This window comes from Cygnus olor, chromosome 8 (genome assembly GCF_009769625.2).
Source record: "Cygnus olor isolate bCygOlo1 chromosome 8, bCygOlo1.pri.v2, whole genome shotgun sequence".
Taxonomy (NCBI): Eukaryota; Metazoa; Chordata; class Aves; order Anseriformes; family Anatidae; genus Cygnus; species Cygnus olor.
In genome coordinates this window covers 26,417,013-26,436,703 of record NC_049176.1, presented here as the reverse complement: position 1 = coordinate 26,436,703, position 19,691 = coordinate 26,417,013, and the positions used below count along the sequence as shown (strand labels likewise).

General features: G+C 46.4%; 3 protein-coding genes across 4 annotated transcripts in view; all 3 read left to right on the top strand.

Moving 5' to 3' along the window:
- Window positions 1-21: 21 nt before the first annotated feature.
- On the top strand, window positions 22-12,547 carry TXNDC12 (thioredoxin domain containing 12). Its single transcript, XM_040565083.1, has 7 exons — window positions 22-234; window positions 2,301-2,361; window positions 8,257-8,309; window positions 9,018-9,091; window positions 9,664-9,733; window positions 9,823-9,906; window positions 10,352-12,547. Exons 1-7 carry the CDS (start codon window positions 147-149, stop codon window positions 10,429-10,431), a joined length of 510 nt encoding a protein of 169 aa, XP_040421017.1. The 5' UTR covers window positions 22-146; the 3' UTR covers window positions 10,432-12,547.
- On the top strand, window positions 3,873-6,217 carry KTI12 (KTI12 chromatin associated homolog). Its single transcript, XM_040565080.1, has one exon. The coding sequence runs from the start codon at window positions 4,383-4,385 to the stop codon at window positions 5,094-5,096; it is 714 nt and encodes a 237-aa protein (XP_040421014.1). The 5' UTR covers window positions 3,873-4,382; the 3' UTR covers window positions 5,097-6,217.
- A 5,681-nt stretch (window positions 12,548-18,228) lies between the features above and the next one.
- The window catches only part of RAB3B (RAB3B, member RAS oncogene family), a 55,102-nt gene continuing 53,639 nt past the window's right edge, over window positions 18,229-19,691 (top strand). Inside the window, exon 1 of one of the 2 annotated variants that reach the window (XM_040565077.1) lies at window positions 18,229-18,367. The gene's annotated coding sequence lies outside the window, so the exon portion shown is untranslated. The remainder of the gene's footprint in view (window positions 18,368-19,691) is intronic. The other variant, XM_040565076.1, reaches the window with a different exon arrangement.

Below are 19,691 nucleotides of genomic sequence, written 5' to 3'. Positions count from 1 at the left end.
CCACATCCGTCTCTCATCACTTCCTGGCTTTGAAAAAAAAAAAAAAAAAAAAAGAAAAAGAAAGAAAGAAAAAAAAAAAAGATCACCGGAGCTCGTCCTACCGCGTCTCGGAGATTCAGGGTCCGCGTGGGGGTGCCGCCGCCGCCATGAAGGCTCAGCCCGCGGCTGTCTCCATCTTCTGCTTGTGCCTGCTGCAGGCGGCCTCTGCAGCCGCCTCCGAAGGGCTCGGAAAGGGTCAGGCAAACGTTTCCTTCGTGCTTTCCTCTCACCTGCCGGCATTGCCGGGGAGCCGGGCGCGGGGGTCTCGGCGGCGAGGCTGGAAGGGGACCGGGGGGGGGGGGACCGGGCTGGGTACCCCAACCCACCGGCACTGCCTCCACAGCTCCCTGCAGCTGAGGGAGGTGCTGCCCTTCGGTACAAGGCGGCCTTTGAGCGGTCTTTGCCGTTGCAGCTTTTTTCTCCAGTTCCACCCAAGCCTCCGGGAGCTGCCCCGCTCTCAGGCAGCGCAGCCCCTCGGCGTCCCCGCTCCGGCCGCTGAGGTGCGCGGCGGCCCCTCCGCTGGCTCTTGGCAGGCGATGAATGGCACTTCCCCGGCTTCCCTGCTGCCTGGCCGCTCCTCGCCTTCCTTCCCCGTGTAATTAATTGCCGTGGTTAACGGCTGGCTCAGGCACGGCTCGCCAGGGACCCGAGCTTCACCCTGGGCGGGCTGCCCCACGGGTGAATCTCCCAGGGCTGTGGTAACGCGCCTGGATCGCGGACAGCAGGGCCTTGTGGTGCAAGCCCCCATTATTTCCGTATCGGGATTGGTAAACTTTCATTCTGCGGTTAATCGACTTTCATTCAAAATAAACACGCTGTAATGTTTTGCGTAATGCTTTTAAAAACAGACTGAAGCTCATCACAAACTGATTTTTAGTTTTAAAGAAGGCGCTTTCTTGCTTAGAACAATAGATTTCCCGTGTTTGAACACGCTGGCCTTTGCAATACCTGATGCGTCAATATTCTGAGTAAACATGACTTCTGCTAACCCAACAGCTTTCAGCTCCGCTGCCTTCAGCAAGTACGAACACAGCCTCTTGTCTGCGGCTGACTGCCACGGATACGTGTGCGTGGACATGGAGGGGGCATCTCCGCCTTACTGTTAGCACCACTAAATATTTGATGTGTTGCATCATACATGGTCATGGCAGTTCGTATCGGGAGATAAGCTAAGGTGATAAAGATACTGTGCCAGCAGTTTAAACTTCCTGAATGCTGAAGTAAGGAGGCTCTGCTGGCCCTGCGCTCAGCTTTCTTCAGCTGCCTTGCTGCAGGTGTCTACTGGAGGCAATGTCCACTTGCCGTTGTGTCAGCAATGGGCAGCCTGTGGCTCCTGGTCCCCGTGTCCTGCTCCCAAAATCTGCCCCCTCAGTGAGGTTACAGTCTGTCCCAGGCATTGGGGGTTGCTGAGTGAGCCTCAGCGATGGGAAGAGGCATGCCATGGCTGACGTTTGCTCTTTGAGCACAGCCCCGCATTACTGGAGCGATGAGACCTCTGGGGAGGTCTTCAAAGGGGTTTCCCCTCTGAACAGTTCCCAAATCTCCTTCATTTCAGCTCTCCGTGTGGGTTTGAGCCACATGATGGTAGTGGTGTGTTGGCTACAGGGTGAAAAAAATGGCAGTCCCTGCTTTACCGTTGTTGACATGGGCTTGTTTGGTTTATCTCAACAGACAAGACACAACAAGTCTTGTTATCTGCTTGTAGGGTAGAATATTTCCTGCGTTGTTCAGTCACTGTAACATTCAGCAATCTGCGTAACGGGGTTCTTTCTTACTCTTTGGTGACAATGATCATCAGTAGTAGTATTTAACGTAATAGTTTTAGAGGAATTAATAATCATTTATTGGCCTAGGTATTTTTAAGGCCTAGTTATTTTGTGCTAGTTCGCATTTAGTGGGATTTAGGAAGCCAGATGGTGACATGTTTAATTTGTCAGTAATGAGTTAATAAATGTTCGAGGAAGAATGGGGAATAATCAGAAGGCACTTCAATTTTAATCTCTGCTCGGGGAATTTTGGTGTCCTTTGCATATGTGTAAATATTCATGACTCTGTGGTTTGTTTTTGTTAATTAATTTCAGTGGGATTCCTTGTAAGACCATGTAGGTTGTAAGTATTCACAGAAGTCTTCCCAGGACTGAGATTATAATTTCCTGTAAAAAAAGATTATATAATGAGTTGAAAATGTTCAAAGGGTTGGACTGTTTTCCTCTGATGATATGTTAAACTATGCAGCATTTATAAACCTTTCTCTCTGGCAGGTTTTGGAGATCATATTCATTGGAGAACGCTAGAAGATGGGAAGAAAGAGGCAGCGGCCAGGTATGTTACCTAGTTTTAAATACAGAAAAGTGGCTTTAAAAGTTTGTCAAGATTCTGTATCAATCCTAAATTTAACCACAGAAAATACTAATTATTAACAAATATAAAGATGGTTTAGGAGACTATTCAGATGTGGAATTAAATTATTGAAGTTCTATCATGTCTTTGAAAAGAAAATATTTTTTGAGCATTTGTCACAGTAAAGATATGGATCTCAAACCCACAAACACATGCGTTAGTGGTACTCAGTCCCCTTGAACTCAGCAGTGCTGATAGTTTCCATCAAAGTGGATGTACCTATGTAGATTTGAGACCTCGACATAAGACAACTTGTTTTGTTACTGTCTGCAAAAAGAAGTTTTAAACTATAGTGAACCGATAAGCTGTTTAAGTAGAACCTTCTCTAGGTTAAATTCTATAACAACACTGTCTCTATGAAAAGATTTTTTAAATGACATTTTGACATATTTTTCTCAGAATCTCTTCTTGTTAAAAGGTGAGGAAGAAATTTGTATGCTTATAAATTCTACTTACATTTTTAAATTTATAACCTAGATCTTACAATGTTGACATTAGTGGAAATTCCTTATGCTTTCCAGGTTTGTAGTTTAATTGAATTTTGCCCTCAAACTGATCTACCTGTTGATTTCCACTCACTGTGCAAGGTCTAGTGATATTAACACAGATGGTACAGTTCAGAAGTCTAGCAAACGTTTATAACTGGATATTTTAGCATTCATTTGATATACATGTACAAAAAAAATAGACGATTTCAGTATTTGCAGGAACAATTGTAGTGTTACCTTGCAACAAAGCAGAGGAAGTTTTTAAATGGCACAGATAAAGGAGGGAGTGCTTAGGCAGGATGAGCATTTGTGCTCACAATCCCCCCTGGGCAGCAATGGATGCGATGCACACTTGTTTTTCCTTCCTAGAAACACAGACCCTCTCACTTGATGCAGGTCTGACCTTAGGGCTGGTGATTAAAATTACATGAAATTATCTGTTATGTAGCAAGATGTATTGGGGGCAATAGTACAGGAAGTTTCAAGACTTTAAATCTGGTTCTGTAAATAGCACTCCCTGGATGTCTTGAAGGTCCTGGAAACAGTGTCTACATACACTACAGGTCATTGTGGAGATGGAGAAATTTCGTGCAGTTCTCATATGAAGAAAGGCTGAGTGAGCTGGAGCTGTTTAATCTAAAGAAGAGGAGGCTCAGGGGTGACCTTATTGCAGCTTTTCAATACCTAAAGGGGGCTTATAAAAAGATGGAGAGCGGCTTTTTCCTCAGTCGCATAATGACAGGACAAGGGAGAATGGTTTTAAACTAAAAGAGGGGAGATTTGGATTAGATGTTAGGGAGAAAATCTTCACTCAGAGGGCTGCCCAGAGAGGTTATGGATGCCCCATCCTTGGAGATGTTCAAGGCCAGCTTGGACAAGGCCCTAGGCAACCTGACCTAGTGGGTGGTGTCCCTTCCCATGGCAAGGGCTTGGAACTGGGTGATCCTTAAGGTCCCTTCCACCTATAACCATTCTATGATTCTGTGTATTTTTGAAAGCATCTCATTCTCGAAGCTAACTCCAGCGCAATTGTACTTTTAAACAAAACAGTTCGCAAACTGGCAGCACCGCACCAGGGGCTGTGTGGTGATTTCGGGTGTCACAGTGACAGGGGCTGTGTGGTGATTTCGGTGTCACTGTGCCAGGGGCTGCGTGGTGATTTCAGTGTCACCATGCCAGGGGCTGTGACTTCGATGTCACCGTGCCAGGGGCTGTGTGGTGATTTCGGTGTCACTGAGCCGGGGGCTGCGTGGTGATTTCAGTGTCACTGTGCCAGGGGCAGCCTGCTGGCTCCCCACGCCTCCCCCCTGTGAGGGGACCCGCAGGGTGCCCTCCGTGGCGGCGCCCCGTGGCCGCTCGCAGGCCGTGCCGCCATGGCGACGGGCCGGAGCCCAGCGGAAGCAGTCGCGGCCCCGTCCGGGTCAGGATGGCGGCGCGGCGGGCGCTGAGGGGAGGATGCCGCTGGTGGTGCTGTGCGGGCCGCCGGGCAGCGGCAAGAGCCGGCGGGCGGCGGAGCTGCGGGAGGCGCTGGACGGCCCGGAGCGGCGGGCGTACGTCGTGACCGAGGCGGAGGGCGGCCGGGCGGCGCTGCGGGCCGAGGTGGAGCGGCGGCTGAGCCGGCGGGACGTGGTGATCGTGGACGCGGGCAACGAGCTGCGGAGCGGCCGCTACGAGCTCTACTGCGCGGCGCGGCAGGCGGGCACGGCGCTCTGCCTCCTGCACTGCGCCGCCGGCCCCCCCGAGCCGCCCTTCGAGGCTCCGGACCCCCGCAACCGCTGGGACCGGCCTCTCTTCACCGTGCGGGGCGAGGAGCCGCTGCCCCTGGCCGAGATCCGAGCCGCCCTCTTCGACAGCACCCTGCCGCCGCCGCACCGGGCCACCCGCAGCCAGCCCCTGCAGTCGTGCGAGTTCCTGCACCGCCTCGACCGAGCCACGCAGGACGTGGTGGCCGCCGTGGTGGCCGCCCAGAGGAGCGGGGTGCTGCCCGGGGAGGCGGTGCGCGTCCCCGGGGTGGTGGAAGGGCTGGTGCTCACCCGGCCCGTCGGCATGGCCGAGCTGAGCCGGCTGCGCAGGCAGTTCATCAGCTACACCAAGATGCAGCCCAGCGATGAAAACCTGCCCCAGCTGGCCAGCATGTTCCTGCAGTACCTGAGCCGCAGCATCCAGTGAAGACGAGGCCCCGGGCCAAAGCGCTGCCAGCAGCAAGAGCGTGCCTCCCAGCCAACGACCCGAGGAGCTCGTGGCCCGCCTGTCGCATATCCTGACACATGACAGCAGCAGGATGCCGTGGCCCTGCAGCAGCTGCTGATGTTGTACTGCTAAGAGGATCCCTAGGGAGGATCTCCTGCCACCCTCCCCACCGCATTCTCCCCACATGTGTTTTTCCAAGAGGAGACCTTGTTGCATCCCCAAGCAAGTGAAGTCTCCTGTGGAGACCTACACCCCGATAATCATGTCGTATCTGAATGTCAGAGCCTGAAGATAGAGACCATAAGGAAAACTTGTCTCCTGTGCATTGGCTTTGTGTATGTTGTGAATAAGAAGATTGCTTTTCCGAGGCTGTCTCCAGATATGTCAAACTGCAGAAGGGACTTCAGTTCCCAGACTGGAACAGGCTGTATTTTTCGGATATAACTTCAGAAAAATCCTATTGAACCTAAGAGATAGATATGCGAACTCAGCACAACAGAAGGGTGCTGGCTTAGCCATCTTAAACCTCTCTATTTCAGGTTTAACAATAAAATGTGCCTTAAATGGAGTAGATTTAATTTACCCGTGGGACTGTTTTATTGAAATAACTTACTATGGCTTTTCTGTGCAAGGTCATCATTAAATGCTTTTAAAATCACTAATTGTTTCAGAATGAGTGCTCTTGTGCTCTTCTAAGAAGGATGAACTAAAATGGCAGTGTCTGCTCTGGGTGAAACTCTCGCTAAGTCAGTACTAGCTGAGACTGGGTAACTCATTTTTGTGCTAAGTTTCAACAATTTCAGTCTACTTTACTACTCATATGGCTTAGATATACTTTTCACTTGCTGGTGGGTGCTTCATCCCTCATTTAAATAAATGTTGTTGGGTTCTGATTTTAATTGTATTTATAGTGCTACGTGGGAGGAAATTGTGAAGTAGGGCAAGAAGGGTTACTTCATTGATTTGCATGGCATTGGCTATTTATCTGGCATACCAGTTGCTAAATGGACTTAGGCATTTCAGAACTGAGAAATGACTACAGAAATGTTTTGATGTAAATAAAATTAATTTCCCTGTCAAAGAGAATAAAGGTGAGGAAACACATGCAGTATCTCTAAAACTTCTGTGAGTTCTCTCTGGCTAAGAGTTTGTATTCCAAGACTCTGAGCAATTGCATTTAAAATCTGCATTGAAAATCTCTCAAAAAAAAGTGTGACGCAGTACCACAGATCAGGTGTTTCTGGTAACTCTTCTGACGTGAAGATCCTTGATGACAAGGACAGTGCATATTTTCCAGACTTAAATCAGCCTCATCTTAAGGAAGGAGCAAAATCAGGTTGGACTGTATAAAAACTGAAAAAAGTATATTTTTGTTATCAGGCAGAAGGCACAGATGTAATATGAGCTTTACCAGGGAAATGTGTATTCTTGCTCCTTATTGCAAACAAAGTCCTGTGTAAAGAAGATGACAGCAGTCATTTAGTTATAAATGCCAGGCTTCTGTTTGAACTATTCCAAATGTTCCTTCCTTCCTTTCCACCCTTTACTGGTCCTGAAAGCTATAACTTAAAGCTGATAGGGATTTCTTTTCATACCAATCTGCAGCTGAAGAAAAACTTGTGTTTCAGTTCTTATAGTCATTATTTGCTATTGTTCACAGTGGTGTTTGCTTGGCATTACCTGAAAGAAGTATCTATGTAATATGTTCTCCGTTTACCTTTCTAGATGCCTTCTTTTCCTTTGCCTAATTTTAGATTGTTCTTACTATTTTGAAAGCTATATCACTATTACTAACTTCTCTTGGATACTCTTCCATAGCTAAAGGGAATAAATGGGAAGAGAAAAGGGATGAGATTCCCAATTCCTTGTTCTTAGTCTTTTGTAGTTTATTGTGCTAGCCTGCTTTCACTAGCTCAGCTGTTCGAAAAGTGTTTGTAAGGACATCCACATGCAAACAGTGTTGAGGTAGGTGTTGTACTACCTAAATGTGTTCAATAGCAATAAAAATCACCTGTAAGTACGTCACTTTTTTTGTTAGAAACGTAAACTTCATGTAAAATAGTCAAGATATGTTACTGAGAGCAGTGAAGTGAGGGATTAATTGAAACACCAGCATTTACAACAGGAAATACGTGAAATTCTTTGTGTTTAAGGTCTCTTTGTCTAATCACGTAATGCAGCCTGAATACATTACAAAGGAGCTTAGAGAATTCAAACTTGTTAAGCTTGAATTCGTCAGAAGGCGAAATGCTAAGGGGATTTTTTAGAACAAGGTTAAATGAGACATATCTCAGGCAGTGGAATCAACCTCCAGGTAGTGTAGGTAGTGAAGGTCAAGTGAAGTGTTTGGGAAGAGAGATGGAGAATAATACTCACATGATGTACTTGATACGCTGAACTTAATACTTTGGGTTGTCCTGTAAGAAGCATTTCTCTATATTCATTCTACAGTGAACTTAGGTTCTTCACTTCAGTCCTTCTACCTTGTACTTTATTTAGGCTGCAGTTCCACACAGCTCCCTTCCTTCTTGGTCCTGGCACTTCTCACACTTGTTTCAGCATACCAGCACATGGGAAACTAGCCTGGAAGCTGATGCGTTTTCCAGGTTACTGTGTTTGATTATTGCTCAGTGATCCCAGATCTTAATCATGGGAGGCTACAAAAGAAGTGTCTGAAACATACAGACCGTGACGGGGAGAGGGATGGATGGATGACTGTCACCCACTGCATTGGCTTAAGTGGCTGTGCAAATCCCTTCTGAGATCTCTTACGTAGCTGGTGTGACTAACCCTTGCCTTTTTTTGAAAAAAAACACATGACCAATTATGCTTCTATGCATGTCTGAACTAATGACAGCAAACCTTCCAAAAAGGAAGTCTCCTGCTCCACAAGAGTCATTGGTTGGCATTTCTAATAAATTATTTGGACGTGTGTTTAAGATTGGAAAACTTGCAAGACAGCAAAACCTACAAACGCAGATGAATCCCTCTGCATCTCCATATTTTCTATTACATATAGCCTTTGTAGAAGGCTTGACTGTTAAAATGTACAAGTAATAGAATTTAGAAATAATAAAGTAATAGCTGAGAGGCTTGGCTGTAAGCTTTATTTGACTTTTTTTTGCTTTTTTTTTTAAAGTGGTTTGCCTCTTATGGTTATCATCCACAAGTCTTGGTGTGGAGCTTGCAAAGGTGAGTGTATTTAACACTAAAGCTTGATGGAATTTCTAATAAACTTTTGTATGCAAATTGAGTAACATGAGAAACATGAACTTTGCATTCAAAATGCAGTTAGCTGTACTTGTATTTCATTTGGAGCGGTGCAATATCACACCGCTTTACCTGTTAGCACTGCCAAAAGCCAGTCATGCGTGAATGCCAGCAAAGTAACATGAAATGCTGCACGTCTGTAGTGGCTGCAATTTTTCCTGCACTTTGCTATAAAAATGGGAGAGAAGGAATGATCTCTGAGAATTAAGAGATTGCCCTTAAATTGCCCTTACTTTCGGCTGGTGGTTTGAGAAGGTGAGGCTTTTTCTCTTTCAGCATCACAAAGGAACAAGCTAGTCATAATGACTAGGTTGAGGCTGAACAAGCTGAGTAAGAAATGGTTTAGAGCAAGCTTTTTGCTTCTGTTCCATTGGTTCCAAAATGAGTGCGTGTGTCTGTTGGCCAGGCTTCATCATGTGGCAGCTCAGCAGGGATTGATTTAGTTACTGCCTCTTCTGAGCCTGGCTTGAACAGCTTGATACATACATTCCATTTACCTACTGCTCATTGAAAATCACTAGCTCTCTAGAGGCAGGAATGGAGTAGAGATTTTGATGTTGACCTGAAAACCTGAAATATTTTCCATATTTACACATCTCTCTCTCTGTCTTTCCCTCCCTCCTTAATTAGCTTTGAAGCCAAAGTTTGCTGAATCTAAGGAGATCTCTGAACTTGCCCATAATTTTGTTATGGTCAACCTCGAGGTACGCTACGCTCTGATTTGTATGCATGTTACTGCTTAGTAATTAAGTATTTAGAATCCTCATTAACTGGTTGCATCTGTTTTTTTGTCTTCATCCTAACCCTTGCACTCCTGAGTAGGTATGCAGGATGATTGATGCAGCTACTTGTTTTTAATTTTTTTTTTCAGTATAGTTTTATTAACTGTGTTTATAAACCTGACTCTGTGCTTGTCTCTTTAACAATTTCTACCATGTATCAGGCTGTTGCCACTGTAAAGGAATTCGTATTCATTCTCTCCTGATGTATAAAACATTTCTAAACCTAAGCAATGTTTAATGCAAATTGACAGGAAAAAAAAAAGTTTACTTTCACAAATTATACTTGTTTATATAAGGAAGTATAAGTTTATATAAGGAAATAACCTTATTTTCTTTGAAACTGGAAGATACTGCAGTACCTATTGTCTGTTCAAGTTGTAAATTGCTCAGGGTAAATGGAATCTGAAGGCAATAGCTTGTTTCTTTAAAACAAGTACTGTGTTTTGTTAGATAGCTCGCTAATACATTCCCTCTTTTCTGTCTTGCTTTGATAGGATGATGAAGAGCCAAAGGATGAAGCCTTTAGTCCTGATGGAGGTTACATTCCTAGAATCCTTTTCATGGGTAAGACATTCACAGCTTTTGTATCCACGCACAGGAACATGTTCTTAATGTTGCCACCTAAATTTCCTCTTTGATTTCTTGTTTCATAGACCCCAGCGGAAAAGTTCACCCAGAAATCATAAATGAGAAAGGAAACCCCAGCTACAAGTATTTCTATACCAATGCTGATCAAGGTATGTGAAAAATAATTTGAAGTGTATTTTTAGTAAGGTGGAGCTCTGGGTGTGTCCCGAGTGAAGGACAATGCCTTCACTTCTTTGTGGAGAAAAATGATACATCACAGCATAACTAGGAGCTGTTACATAGGTGAGTGAGTGACTCTCAGTGCTTTGAGGAACCATGTTCGGAATCAGGATTCACCTTACTACCCACCATAATGTCTCTAGGACCTAAGCTGCCTCCATTTGTCACATGGAAAATGGTCCAGTTCACAAAGAGTTGGGAGAAGAGCACAGGCCTGTTTTTCTTTTTTTTTTTTTTCCCCTTGGGTTGTTTTGTAGATTTACATTCTGTGTACACATATAACTCTGTGTTGATTTAAAATACATTCATTACCAGGACATCTTGATGTTTTTGTCTTTAGATTAATAGTTGATCTCTCTCTGTCTGATCTTTCAGTTGTCCAAGGGATGAAGGAGGCCCAAGAGAAGCTCACAGGTGATGCTTTCAAACAAAAACACCTGGGAGATGAACTATAATGAATACACTGAATGACGCTTTCCCATCACTTCAAAACTCTAAAAGGCAATGATTAAACTGACCAAGAATGTAGATGCACTGGAGGGACATAATTCTCCTGTCAACAATGTTAGGTTAAACCCTGTTTGGAGTTCACACACATGCATCACTTTCAGTGTTATCTCCTCCTCTGCCTGGCTGTGTGTACTGTAATGATTTTTTGCAACTAGATAATGTGCAAACACATCAATTCATGTGTTTGAGCAACCACTAATATTGGTGTTAAAAGGGAGGTGTGTAGGGCAGAACATTCATTTGAAGACAAACAGTGTGATTGGAATAACTAGAAGTAGCCGACATTTTGACGCTTAATCAGGGTTGGATCCCTCTTTTCTCACTGGTATTATTGTGTGATCCCATTGTTTTATTGGGGATTCGTATGAGTGGGACATGTTCCTGGGCCAGGTGTTTTCTAGACATCCCAAACCATAAATTTTGCCACTAAGCCAAGTAGAGTAAATTTCATCAATGTCCAAGTAGCATGTAAAATTATTAGCTCTGCAAACATATTTTTATGTAAGACTCTGTGTGATTCATCCTTATTTGCCTTTGGGCAGAAACTGAACTTACCTTTTGATTGTCTTACTGAGTGAAGGTGGGTTATGTTGAAGCATTACGGGGAATCCCCTTTTATTCTTTGAATGTTTTTGGCTAATGCCTTGCCATCACATTGTACTGTATTTTTGTACCAGGGTGAAAAATTAAACCTTTTTAAACATAAGCATGCAGACAGTGTTTTTTGATGAAGGGCATAGTTTTCCATTCTTAAAGACTGGGGAATATGTTTGTGTTTATGTTGCAGTGGTTATTAGTGTTGAATGTCACAACTGAAGAAGGTTTCTCCTTTATATAATTAAAATACAACAGTTGCTTTTCATGTAATTATAATTCAGCCATTCTTACACTAACAAATACTGTTGAGGTCGAGGTTATACCTAGTGTTTATCTACTGGAACTGAGAAGAAAAATAGAGGGGAAAAATCCCCTCTCTCTACCTGCTGGTAAGGGTGCATCATTGGTTCATGTTCAACTTGTTCTCCACCTGAACCCCCACATCCCCTCCTGCAAAGCTGCTTTCCAGCCCGTTGGACCCCAGTCTGCACTGATACATGGGTTGTTCCTCCCAGGGGAAGAACTTTGCATTTCCACGTTGAGCTTCCTGATAGTCCTCTCTGCCTCTTTTTCCAGCCTGTTGAGGTCTTTCTGAATGGCAGTACAAGTGTCTGGTTATCAACTGCTCTCCCCAGTTTCGTATCATCTGCCAGCTTCCCAAGCATGCGATCCATCTGTCCGTGCAGGTTGCTAATGGAGATGTTGAAGTGTCCACCCCTTGGTCACTCCACTAGCGACCAAACCCTTTGAGCCCAGCAGTTCTATCAGTTTCAGTCCACCTCACTGTCCGTTTACGTAGCCTGTGCTTCAGTTTGTCTATGAGAATGCTATGGGAGACAGTCAAAAGCCTTTCTAAAGTCTTAAAAAAAAAGGAAAGTCTTAGTCTTAGACTTAGTAAAGCCAGTATAAACAACATCCACTGCTCTCCCCTCATCCACTGAAATAGTCATCTAAAGGAAAAAATCCTGTCCAAGAGGCACTTGCCATAACTTCCAATAACAAATGCAGAGAGATAATTTTCTACAGGTAATTTTTTTAAAAGCTACCTGAGGATGTTAGTTGGGGAAAATTGTTGGATACAATAAAAGCAACTTGCCTACTGAGTCCATTTTTACTGTTAGTGGTGGTATGAATTTTACTTTCCAGACCATTCTGCCTTAAAGGGATTTTAGACAGTAATACTCAATTGAGCACTAAAAGACAAGGACTCAGTGGAGATAATGGGATTATTGCACATTGCAATTACCCTGTTCAGCTACTAAAAGTTATTATACAAGTTTTATACTCTGCTCCTCTTGCAAATTGTCTAATAAATTGTCAAATTGAACTTAGCAACTGTTCTCAAGTTGTATCAGCCTTCAAAGTAAATAATTCTATGTAAGTCCTGAAAAATGATTTGTGTTCTGCAAAATTGTATTTTTTTCCCAGATGTATCAGTTGACCTAATAAAAAACAGGTCCTGTCTGATGCTCCGTACTTCATTTATAGCCTTAGATTAACGCAACTGTGAAAACTCGTTGCTATGTGTTTTTCTGCTTGCCACCAGGGGGAGGACTCTGCTTGCTCATCTGGGATATGATTCAACAAATAATAATTATGAAAACCAATCTCTGATGCAGAATAGCAGGGTACAACTTTGTGATTTTCCAGGCATGCTTTCTCAGCAGCTCTGCCCTTGTCTTAACTCTGCAGTGAAGTTACAGCCTGTGACATGCACATCATTTGTCCCAAAGCCTTGCTTTACAAAATGCTCTGATGTGAGAAGCAAACATTGCCTTAAAGTAATATTTAGAAAGCTCTCCATCTACAGAGATCTCCCTTTGGTGACAGGTGTGGGAAGTGTGCTTCATCATTTACCTTTAAGACCATTCTTACTCAAAATTAATCTCCATCACCACTTCTCTGATGCATCCCCATTTTCCCTGGCTACCTGCTAGTTTTATACCTGGAAATTTTAGCCACTAATTCCTAATGCAGATTCTTTACATCCTTCTGCTTTTTGATCTAGATCAGGTGAAAAATACTGGTTGGCATTTTCTGCCATGCAGAGGGATACATCTTGAACCTTTCGTCCAAGAGCTGCTGTATGTATATTGTGTAACTTTATGCATGCAAGCAACTCCATGGGGTTTTGAAGAGCTTCTTACAGGTCACTGTTGTTGTAGTTGAGTCTAAAGTTAATTATACACTGCAGCAGCTCAACAGCGCACAGTAACCAAGGCCTCAGATTAGTTTGCCCCCATCAGCTTCATTTTGTTTTCATATCTATTTGCATATGACTTGCAGTAAACCTCCATCCTTACGTAACTTCTTTAGATACATCACAGAAATCCCCTTGGATTCTCAGCTTCTCCATTTATGGGGATAACAAAACCCAAAGACACTTCAAAATTCTTAGTATAGACACAGGGAAGTGCCAGGCCAAATCAATCTCGTGTAAACAAACATGCTGTCAGCTCCCTTCTTCCCAGAAACAACCCACAGAGGAAAAATGCAAAGTTAATTAAAGAGTGACTAGATTGCAGCTAGCCATCTGGCTGCTTAGGAACAGAGGTTGCTCTGTGCACCTGGGGCTGAGCAGGCTTTAAGGAAGTGTCAGCTAGAGGCTCGGGAAACCTTTCCTTCACCACGCTTCACAGCAGGGAACAAAAGTGCAACAGGGAGGAACGCCAGCACTGCCAGAGCAACCCGTCCGTCACTCTGGCATGCTGAGAGTTTAGGAGGTACTAGTCAAATGCACTTTCATCCCCGTGTCTGTTTGTCTGCCATCATATCTAACTTGTATCAAACTGCTAATGAGCTTCATTCGTTGTCCTCACATACAGCTTATGCAACGAAACAGCTCTACAGTGAGGTACTAGTAAGCCTATGTGGATGCAAGCCATATATCCGTGGAGGTGATGGAATTTTTCACTGCCAATTCATGTGCATTTCAAGGAAAGGGTAAGGTTAATCTAAAAGGTTGCATCCCTCTTCCAGAGAGCTATGTAAGTTGTCTTGGGGGCTAGCTAGCAGGTGAGTTTGCTGTCTGAAGGGAACCAAGAAGCAACTATGAAGGTCTGTTAACTGGTGAAAGTCACTTTATATATCTGGCATATTATTAACACATTCCCCCTTTCTTTCTCCAAGAAACAGGTGCCAATTTGTTAAGCAGTTTAGTCAGATAAACTGGGTTTGCTTTTCCTTTCAAAGTTTGTCTAGCGTAAGGAGTGGCTGCGCACAATTCCCAGGCCTGCCATTGTCTGGGGAGCACCACTCCTAGAAGAGGTGGCGATTCACTCCTAAGCCGCCAGCCCGCTGCCACCACGTCAGCGTGCCGAGGAGGAGGCATCTCAGCTGCCAGCCAGTTCCTGGGGCCTGTCACCTGTCACAGGCAGAGGGGCAGGGCGCGAGGCTTCTGCAATCTCCTCCAGGTTTTGACAAATATGGCATAATTTTGTAATGGCTAAATTTGAGCTAGATTCCTTTGATTAGGGGCGAGAGAGAGAGAGAGAGAGAGACCAAGCTTCTCCATTGATAACTACCCTGGAAGCAGAAACTGGCTGACCTGTGCTTTAAGCGTTCCAGGTTGTGACTCAGAGCAGCAGGAAACGTGACACACCACCGGTGCTGGCACTCGTCCTGGGACAGGCGCAGAGCAGCCCATCAAGCAAGGTGCAGGGAGCAGGCAGGGTACGTCCTGGGCATGGGATCACCGAGGGGTGGCTGCTGTAAAAACAATTGAGCATTTCTGAGCTGCTCCTGTGTTCTCCTTCCTCCAACCAACACAGGTGACTCTTCCCATGTCTCTGCGATGATGTGGGGATGAAGGGGAGACAACTTGTTAGTTTCCCCCTTCTCCAAAGGGCATGATGCCATTGCTGCCACCCCAGGGAACGGGATGAAGGCCTGTGGGAGCTGGGCTTCAGGGCAGCACAGGCTGGACTGTGTCTGGCTAAGGCTGTAGGTAACCAGTTGCTGGTTAGAAATTGTTTACTGGTATGTACTCATTTTTGAGCGATTTAGCACAAGCACAGTATGGGGGAAGTAGAAGTGCTGCAGAAATATTAATTGGTGAGAACTGCAGATGTTCTCCCTGCTTTCTGAGCATGTTTCAGGACACAACATAACATGCTGTGCATAAGAGAAACTCTGTTGGCAGCACAGTCAAATTTGGATGTCACTTTATTGTGCAGTTTCTGGTATGATCCGTTTGCAAACGACATTTTTAAGAACTTTGGTGCACTAGCTCTGATGAAGAGAATGAAATTCACACACCTCTTGGAGAGACAGCATGGGGCATACATGCTGCTTATTCCTCACTGAAGTGAGGAAGTGCCTGGATGTGTGCTACCTATTCAAACAAAGATGATTTGGTTTTCTTCTTGCAATTGGCGTGTTTTCATCTAGCTTCCCCAGACAACAGCTGGTAATGAGCTGAAGCCATTGCTCCGTGTGCAAACTGTGCTTCAATGAGATACTGTTCTTCCTATGTGACCAGAGCTTATCATGAGTTTAGAGAATGAGCCTTTTCGACACAGGGTCATTAGTATTATTACTGCTTACAGCATCACCCATAGCAGGACATCATCCTTGATTTAGGTGCTTTGGTGCTGCTCTTGCTGTAGTCATAAATAAAATACTGTTTTGAGAAAAGAAGGAACTGAAGAGATTAAAATTGTTTCTCTAGGTCAATTGCATTTTGTGTGGATGCAGTAACTTGAGTTAGAAACGTTGGGAGAGTAGTGGGGTATGCATATCATGCTTGATAAATATGTTTGCACGACTGCTGTGAGAGAGTCAGAGAGATCCACATGTCAGAAAACAAGATGAAGTGTAACATCTGCTCTCCCCTTCCAACTCCGTGTGCTTGTGGGAGTTCTCTCCCATTCCCTGTCTTCATTTGGCCACCAATAAATCTAAGATAATACAGAACTCCCTCACTGGAAGCCATGTAAGCAACTGATGACCACATAATATCAAATCCTAGAAGGAAAGTGCACTAGAAGAGCAAACAATTTTCTCTCCATAAATTATAGAAACAGGGCAAAACTAAATGATAGGCAGACCCCAAAACAGCCTTGCAAAAGAATCACTACAAATTCCTCTGTCCCCTAATTACCTAAGTGCATCCCTCTTTTCAGTGAGTCCTGACTGAGAGAGGGCTTTTATAATCCTCCAGTGCAGCTGGACATAAACACTGGCATTTCAGAGAGAGCGTGAAGTCTGGAAGTGCCTTTGGAAGTAGGCTGCACAGTGCCTCTGTGCTTATTGTGGCTGCTATCCTTGGTTGGTAAATTAGGTGATCACTAAGCAGATGCCCAGGTAAGCTTAAACCATCATGTGTCCCACCCCTCAAAGGTGGAGATATCTGCCCATGACCACTTGTCTTCCATGCTGGTGCTTTACAGGGCTGTTGGCTTGCAATGCTTTCTAGATTGAGCATCAGTCAGCAGAAGGAGGGAAAAGCATTAGCGCCATCACTGCAGACATCGTGCTGGGTAGTGTGGAACTTGGCTTTTGGAAAAGGCGGAAAACATTTCCCAGAGCAATGAGAGGATTGCAAAGAGCTAAAAGGACTTCTGCAGGTGTCAAGCCTGACAGAATGGCTTTGAAATAACTATTCTAATGAGTCTTGGGTTTTGTTATAGTATTGATTATGTCAAGTTGCCCACACAAAGCTGATGTCTCACTTAAGGCTTAAATCAGGGCTGGTTAGATTCTTGATGACTGCGTTCTGGCTTATATAACAATATTTTTAGTTGTGGTGTCGATGGCAAATAAACATTGCCATTCTAGGTGAGGGTAGGAAATCGTTTAGATGCTGGGTAGAATTGTCCGCTGAGCCACCTGGCAAATAGCTCTGACTTGAGTAAAATCAAGAAGCCACGTGGCATCTCTGATCTGCAGTGGGAAGAGGTTTTCCTGAGGCTTCCCTGCAGCACTCCTGTGTTGCTCCTAAAATGCAAGCCTTGGATGTTTTCTAGTTATGTAGCACTGCAGCGCTCTCTGGCTTTCTACCTTCCCACCAAACTGTTTACTGGTCAGCTACCCTGGGGAAATTGTAGCAGTAAAAGTAATTTACAGACTCCTTTCAAGTGGTTGAGCTGTTATAAAGCTAAAGTTTATCCAAGGGCTGGCTGACCTACAAGCCAGTCCAAAGATGGTCAGTTCAGGTCACTCCACGTGCAAGAAGCTTTTTGCAAGCAAAGTGTGGGCAGTATCCGAGCCAAAGTGCTGCACACCAAACCAAACACTCAACCACGAAGAGATGGGGCAGAAAGGGAACAGTGCTCAGAGCAATGTGCCAAGGGCACAGCAGCATCTCTGCTCTGGTTTAGAGCCTTGAGATCAGAGGTGGTCCCTGGAAGTTGCGATTTTGCAGTTCTTGAATCTTTAGGTGGCTCCTGCGCTGACCTCCCCTGAAAAAGAGCTGCTCTCATGAACCAAGAACCTGCTCTTTGTGCTTGGCTGCCTGCTTAAAGCCAGGCAGTGGGGAAATGCGCTGCCGTCTTGGCTGGCTGTTTAGGAAGTGCCTCGTTAGTCATGCCAGAGGGGTGTTTAAAACACTCATTATTAATTTTTGTTTGCATTCTCTCGGGGATCATCTCTGAGAGCTGGTTTGGTTTCCCAGCCAGAGAAAGGCCACAACGGAAATCAAGTCTCTGATGTTGAACTTGGGGTCTGTCTGTAGGATTTTAAAGACAAGAGGGTCTTCCTTAAGCACTTTGTCAGACCTCTTTCAGGCAAGCAATTCAAAGAGCTCACAGCTACCACCTCATTTTTTTCCTCCTCAATAGCAGTGCAGTAGTTTGTGCCATCACCAGGCTTCAGAGTCAACACTCCTACTGAAGAGAAAAGTCCTCTTGCAGCCCTTGCAAGACCAGGAACGGCAAGTTACGGTCCCACCGGCACAAAGCTCTCCGCATCCCGAGCTGCGGGGGCTGCTGGAGGGATTCGGCGGCTGCTCAGGAGGTTCGGGGGCTGCTGAGGGGATTCGCACCCCACGAGGAGCTGAGCGGCGCCCCGAGCCCTGACGGGACCCTCGGGGGTGCTCAGTCCTGCCGCTGCACCGAGCTTCTCCCTCAGCCCTGTGCCGGGACTCCCCCCCCCGAGAGCGGCTCCGCTCCCTCCCGGGCGTTGCCGGTGCCCCCCCCGGCACAGCTCCGCCTTCGGGGCCGCCCCAGGTGCCGGCGGGGGGCGGCTCCCGCCACGCTTGCAACGGCCGGGGGACCGGCGCACGGCTCGGCTTAGCTCTGTCCTGCCCTTCCTCCTCCTCCTCCACCGCCGCCGCCGCCGCCCCAGGTAAGAGCCGCGGCTCGGCGGCCAGGCTCCCCCCGCCCGTAACGGGCGCTTCCGAGCCGTCGGGGAGGGCGGGCGGGCGCCGGGGTGCCGTCCCCTCAGGCGCCGTCCCCTCAGGCTTCGCGTGCGGGGCGGGAGGGCGGGAAGGCGCCTGGCCTCGCCTCGCCTCGCCTCGCCTCGCCTGGCTTCCCCTCGGGTTCCTCCCTCGTCCTCGCCCCCCCCTCAGCGTCCCGGGTGCCCTGTTCGGACGGGCTGAGGGCTCGGTGCCCGCGGGGTGTTAAGGGTAGACTCCCCTCCCCCCCCCCCCCCAGAGGAGCCGTGAGGAGAACCCAAATGCAGCCACAGCTCTAAAATAAATATTTGTTAAAGGTGATATACTGTTGCGTTATCTTTTAAATAACCTAGGCGGGGGGGGGGGGGTGCTGGAGGCTGTGGCCTCCCCGGCTGTTTTCCAGCTGGCGCGTAATCCTTGTCAATTCCTGTCATTCTGCACGGATGTTTTCCGCTGGCCGAACGGCAGTGCTTAAAAACTGCCCGGCAGTGAGACGGATGGGGTTTTGTTCCTGCTGGTGCTGCCGTGGGAAGGCCAGAGGCCGGCTGCCTCCCAAGAGTCTGGCTGCGCCTTGGTGGCCCGCAGAGCGCCCGCGTGTCGCTCGCCCGCCGCACAGGTGGAGGACGCTTGGTGTGTCCACAGCGCCCAGCAGCAGCAGGCAGCAAGCCCGCTCTACGAAGCCGAGTAGATCCACCATCCCAATTTCACTCACTAAAAGCACCAACTCTCCGTTTCCTCTGCTTCACGTGGTGCCAAATACGCGGTCTTGTTGCCACCTGTCCCGAGACCATGTGTTTTTTTCTCAGTGTGCCAGCAGCAAGGCAGGGGCGTGCGATGCCCATGGTGGCGTTGTGCTGTGGGATCACGGCGGCATCGCCAACACCAGCACCATCAGTCCTGTCTCTGTGCCTCCCAAGGTTCTGTCCCCGTGCTGTCCTTCCCTTCTTCATGGCACGTTTGTGCAGTGAACCAGGTTGAGCTGACCTCCATTAAGACTAACCTGACCCAAAAGAGAAAAAAAGGTTAATTTGAATGTGAATTTTCCCTTGGCCCAAGACTGTGACCGCAGAACTTTAATTCTTGTTTCTGTGCATGCTTTCTTGGTGGCAAACCTGGTTCAAATGTCTCCAGCCTTGTTCCTTGTCACTCCTTATCCAGTGCTGCACCCACACTTGTGCTGATAACTCTTTGTGGGGCTTCATACTAGCCTGGGTTAGCCCTGGGTTAAAATAGCCCTCTTTTTCTTTTTTTTTTTTTTCCTCCTTCCCCTCCATC